We start from the raw sequence: 5,286 nt of genomic DNA, 5'->3' as shown, positions 1-5,286 counted from the left end.
ATTTCTCAGGGATGCCATCATGAGATATGTACTGACATGTAAGTGTGAATAACACATTAAATGATTTGTAAAGCAGGTTGGAGAGAAGCTTTTGTAGCATTTTATACTAATAATGAAATGTTTTTTTCTCTCTCTAGCTCGATCCCACTTGATTGATAGCCCTCCAACTTTCAATGCAGATTATGGTTACAAAAGCTGGGAAGCTTATTCCAACCTTTCCTACTATACACGCACCCTCCCCCCTGTGCCAGAGGATTGCCCAACCCCTATGGGAGTAGTAGGTGAGAACACTCTCGCTGCCTTTGGAGAACCAGTTTTCTCAGATTCTTGAATACTGAGCCAGAGAAACTTGGCCTTATTACATCACAAGACATGCAGAGATTGAAATGATCCGTTCTATTGGATTGGCTGAGTGGAAATGGTCTCAGGGAACACAGAAAAACCTGCCCCGGCAAGCCAAAAAACTAAACCACATTGAATGTATCTCCGGAATTTACAATGACGGTTAACCTCAGTTATATCATTTATTAGTAGTTAAAAATGCGGTGATTTACTTTTACTTAATCATTTATTTATCCAAATGCAACCAGCTTGGTTCTGTTTTATAGTGTTGGTTGCTTACTGTAATGTCTTTAATTGTTTCCCTAGGCAAAAAGGAGCTACCTGATGCTAAGCTTCTAGCTGAGAAGCTTCTGATGAGAAGACAGTTTATCCCTGACCCGCAGGGCACCAGCCTGATGTTTGCATTCTTCGCACAGCATTTCACCCACCAGTTCTTTAAATCTGATATGAAGAAAGGACCTGCTTTTACCCTAGCCAAAGGTCACGGGGTAAGCACCGCAGATTTCAGGCCTCAACAGATTTTAGTCATGAAAGAGAGACAAAGATGTGTGAATTGATCAACTGTATTAATGGTGTTGTTTTTGCTCTCAGGTGGACCTCAGTCACATTTATGGAGACACCATGGAGAGGCAACACAAGCTCAGACTCTTCGAGGATGGCAAGCTTAAATATCAGGTATGAGAAGAGACAGTGGTTTAAACCTACCAAAAGCTTCAGACCACAGTGACCACAGTGTCTAACAGCTGCTTCCTCTTCTTAACTGTGTGCAGGTCCTGGATGGAGAGGTGTACCCCCCAACAGTAAAGGAAGTGGGTGCTGAAATGCACTACCCTCCTCATGTTCCCGACTCTCACCGCTTCGCTGTGGGCCATGAGGCGTTCGGCCTGGTCCCCGGTTTGATGATGTATGCCACCATCTGGCTACGGGAACACAACCGAGTGTGTGATGTGTTGAAGGAGGTCCACCCTGACTGGGACGACGAGAGGCTCTTCCAGACCTCAAGGCTCATTCTGATTGGTGAGTTTATGCACAAATGTTTTTTTTAAACATTTGCTGTACTTAAATTGGGAAAAATAAAGTCAAACAACAATAAAAGGCATTTGATGCTGTTGTCATAGTATTCATGCTGTTACCGTGCGAGGTATGAAAAGAGGAAGTTGTACTTTTTTTTGCGTTAATCATCAACCAGCCGCCCTGTTGAACACAGCAGAGTATTTGAACTCTACTCTGAGAAGCACGATTTACTGAAAGATCTGAGAAAGAGGAAACGTTTAGTTTTTAATTTCCGGAAACAAATTCTCAAAAACTATTACTCATCACCAGAATGATTCAAAGATCCCCTCCAAACATGTTTTAAGACGTATGAAATACACTGATTTATATCAAATATTTATTCTTTTGTCTTGTAGGAGAGACCATTAAGATTGTGATCGAGGACTACGTGCAGCACCTGAGCGGCTATAACTTCAAGCTTAAGTTTGACCCTGAGCTGCTGTTCAAGCAACAATTCCAGTATCAGAACCGCATTGCATCCGAGTTCAACACCCTCTATCACTGGCACCCTCTGATGCCCGACACTTTTCACATTGAGGAGAAAGAATACAGCTATAAAGAGTTTGTCTTCAACACCTCTGTAGTGACCGAGCACGGCATCAACAACCTTGTGGAGTCGTTTACCAATCAGATTGCTGGACGGGTAAGAAGAGTTTGAGCAGCATTTAGATTCAGATTGTAACACTGCTGTTGTTTTAACACTGATTGACTGACTTTTCATTCATTTTTTTTAGGTTGCTGGTGGCCGAAATGTTCCAGGACCTATTATGTATGTGTCCATTAAGTCAATTGAAAACAGCAGACAAATGCGCTACCAGTCTTTGAATGCCTACAGGAAACGATTCTCCATGAAGCCCTACACCTCTTTTGAAGACCTAACAGGTGAGACAAAGTCACAAAAATATTTACTTGAAGTTTAAAACGATGAGGTCATAAGATTAGTGAAGAAGTAATTATCAATATGAAGTGAAAGGAAATGTTGCCTCAGGCCAAATTATTGCTGCATTATTAATAGCATTGACATTTGCAGAAATTAAAGTTGAACTTGAACAACATGCATGTCACACATAACATATTATTAAAAGGGGCATAGGTATGGACTCAGCTTTACGCCCAGCAACTTTGAAGGTTAGGAATTTATTTCCGTGACTCTAAGAAGCAGATGTTCATTCGTTTTGAGATAATGTAAGCAGATTGTCATCACAGAGAACAAGACATAAACAAACGAGGGAGGCCTCCTTCTCCAGATTGAAGTTTTACAATGAAATAGGATTTAATGTTAATTAAATACTTAGTGTGATGTATGATGACAGAAAAATATCAGTGCACGTGTGTATTTAACAGAGACAAGAAATAGAAAAAGATGAGGAGAGATCATCTTTAGCCATTGTTTGTTGGATTTGCATCAGTCAAAACACTGAACTCATATTTAGACTAACAGCGAGCTTTGCAGCTGCTGGGCGAGTGAGAGAAGCCAGATTGAGCCCCTAACTAAAAACTTTGTCCTTCTTTGTGTTACTCAGGAGAGACAGAAATGGCTGCAGTGCTTGAGGAGTTATACGGACACGTTGACGCTGTAGAGCTCTACCCAGGTCTGTTGGTGGAGAAACCCAGGTCTAATGCCATCTTTGGGGAGACCATGGTGGAGATGGGGGCGCCTTACTCCCTCAAAGGCTTGATGGGAAACCCCATCTGCTCCCCGGCATACTGGAAGCCGAGCACATTTGGAGGAAGCGTAGGATTCGACATCATCAACACCGCCTCCCTGCAGAGGCTCGTCTGCAATAACGTCCGCGGCCCCTGTCCCCTGGCATCCTTTCATGTGCCCGACGTTGAAAACACGGGGTCCACGGTCATCAACTCAAGTACATCCCACTCACGTGATGGTGATATCAACCCTACAGTCATTTTGAAAGAAAGGACTACTGAGCTCTAATTTTTTATTTTATAAGATCATTTTTTAATGTATTTATTTATTTATTTTTGTATTTATTGTATTCTATTTATAACATAACATGAGAATGAGATTATTTTATATGTTGTTTTGTATATGTCTGTAACCAGATATGATCGTCTGGTTATCAAGAACAAAAGTCTGTGGTTGTGTTTATTTATTGAAAGATTTGTTGTATTATAAGTTATTGTTACAGTTATGACCTCAGACCCTGCAACCTGATACTTGAATGTTAGTTTACAGTTTCAACTACATAGCAGTGTGTATTACATTCCTATTGTTCCCTTAGATCCACTGTATCTACTCTATGTATGTTAATGCAATCGTACGGTTGTCCCAGGATCTGTTTTACAGATAGTAGTGATGTTCACAGTGAACTTAATGACTGATCTTGACTGTCTTGATCCAATGTTACATACAGTAAAGTGCATTTCTTTTTCAGTTTTGTTTTACTGATGTTTTTTCTACTTTAGTCTGTGTATCTGCTTGGGTATAATTTGAAATAACGTTAATTACTAAGTTGCACTTTTCATAGAATTGAATTGTCATTCTATAGAAATTGTTTCATTCTGTTATCTGGGTTCAAAATAACTTTATTTCGTTCTCAGTGATATTGACTGGCAAGGTTGTCACTAATAAATGCTACCAGGCACATTTCTCAGAAATCAACTGACATTGTTTTCATTTTCACTTTATGAATCTAATTGTGCTCCTTTATAAACTCTGATTGATGCTACAGGAGCTAACACCCTTTGTATCAATGTAATCTAAGTGCTGGATAAGTGTAAAGTACATAGCCGTTCAGAATTGATGCAATTTTGAAAAAGAGATTAAGGGTGTTTTTTTTATTTTTTATAAAATCCTGTTTCTTCTTCTTGGACATCTCTGAACCCAGCGGCTAATAATTTAGCCTCGGGGGCAACAGCTAATATTTTAGGGCTTTCCGATGTAGCCAGCGGATATCTGGTCCAAGAGTTCCTCTTCTGAGTGGCGGTTGTTGTTTACGGTCAGATTAGCAACTTCAGACGCATTGAGTTGCCGTCAAGAGACAATGTCTCTATAAACAAATATCTGCATATGAATTTATATGAATAATAACAACAAGCAAAGTCGTCTTCAGACAATAGCAGATGTGTTCCCAGACGGCCGATGTGTTCCACCTCTTTTGCTCTCCACACGGGCTGTTTACCTGCATGCAACCAAAGCCTGCTCAAACATGATTGGTACGTCTCCGGCAACAAACAGAAACTCAACTGCTTCCTCTACCCAAAATCTTGTCCCACTGCCTACAGTTTCTGCATTCCTATCCTGTGACAGTCAGTGACACACTGTTAAGATCTCGCACAGTTTGCTAAATCTTTCACATCCCACAGATATTTAAATGTAGGTCTGATATAAAACGGATACATAAAACAGTTGCCCTGACCAACTGGTGAATTAGCCCCGATGCATGTATCAATATAAAGAAGAGAGGGTTGCACTCATAAATGTTTCATTCAATAGGTTTACTTGATCATTTGTCTGGCAATACACAAAACTTTTTCGGTAGGTACGTATGAAAGCTGAAGTGTGCCATCAGAATGGTTTTCAGTAATTAGTTTGAGCAAAATAAAAATGATTAGCGGTGTCTTCTTCTGAGTTCTGAGATTTGATATGATACAAAGATATATTCTGTAATAATAATTGGAATACAAACAAGTCATTTAAAAGCTACGGTTACAAATAAGTATTATGTATTATTTTATCAAATATAGGATAAGGAGTTTTTACGTGACACATTTAATAATTTTAATACTTAAATGCTAATTATTTGTATTGCTTTGTTTACTGTTTAATCAAGCTTAATTATTACTTCACAAAATTGCATTCATTCATTACTGAATTGTAATTTTCTAATGTACTGTGTAAAATAAGCTGCTTTATGTTAAGATTTATTC

General features: G+C 39.3%; 1 protein-coding gene across 1 annotated transcript; it reads left to right on the top strand.

Annotated features, from left to right (window-relative positions):
- The first annotated feature begins 6 nt into the window (after window positions 1-6).
- On the top strand, window positions 7-3,964 carry ptgs2b (prostaglandin-endoperoxide synthase 2b). Its single transcript, XM_083940271.1, has 8 exons — window positions 7-38; window positions 138-281; window positions 649-830; window positions 934-1,017; window positions 1,113-1,359; window positions 1,752-2,038; window positions 2,130-2,277; window positions 2,919-3,964. The coding sequence occupies exons 1-8, from the start codon at window positions 20-22 to the stop codon at window positions 3,329-3,331; spliced, it is 1,524 nt and encodes a 507-aa protein (XP_083796397.1). The 5' UTR covers window positions 7-19; the 3' UTR covers window positions 3,332-3,964.
- The last annotated feature ends 1,322 nt before the right edge of the window (window positions 3,965-5,286 follow it).

The sequence above is a fragment of the Echiichthys vipera genome, assembly GCF_963691815.1.
Source record: "Echiichthys vipera genome assembly, chromosome: 3".
Taxonomy (NCBI): Eukaryota; Metazoa; Chordata; class Actinopteri; order Perciformes; family Trachinidae; genus Echiichthys; species Echiichthys vipera.
This window is presented reverse-complemented; position numbering and strand designations above follow the sequence as displayed.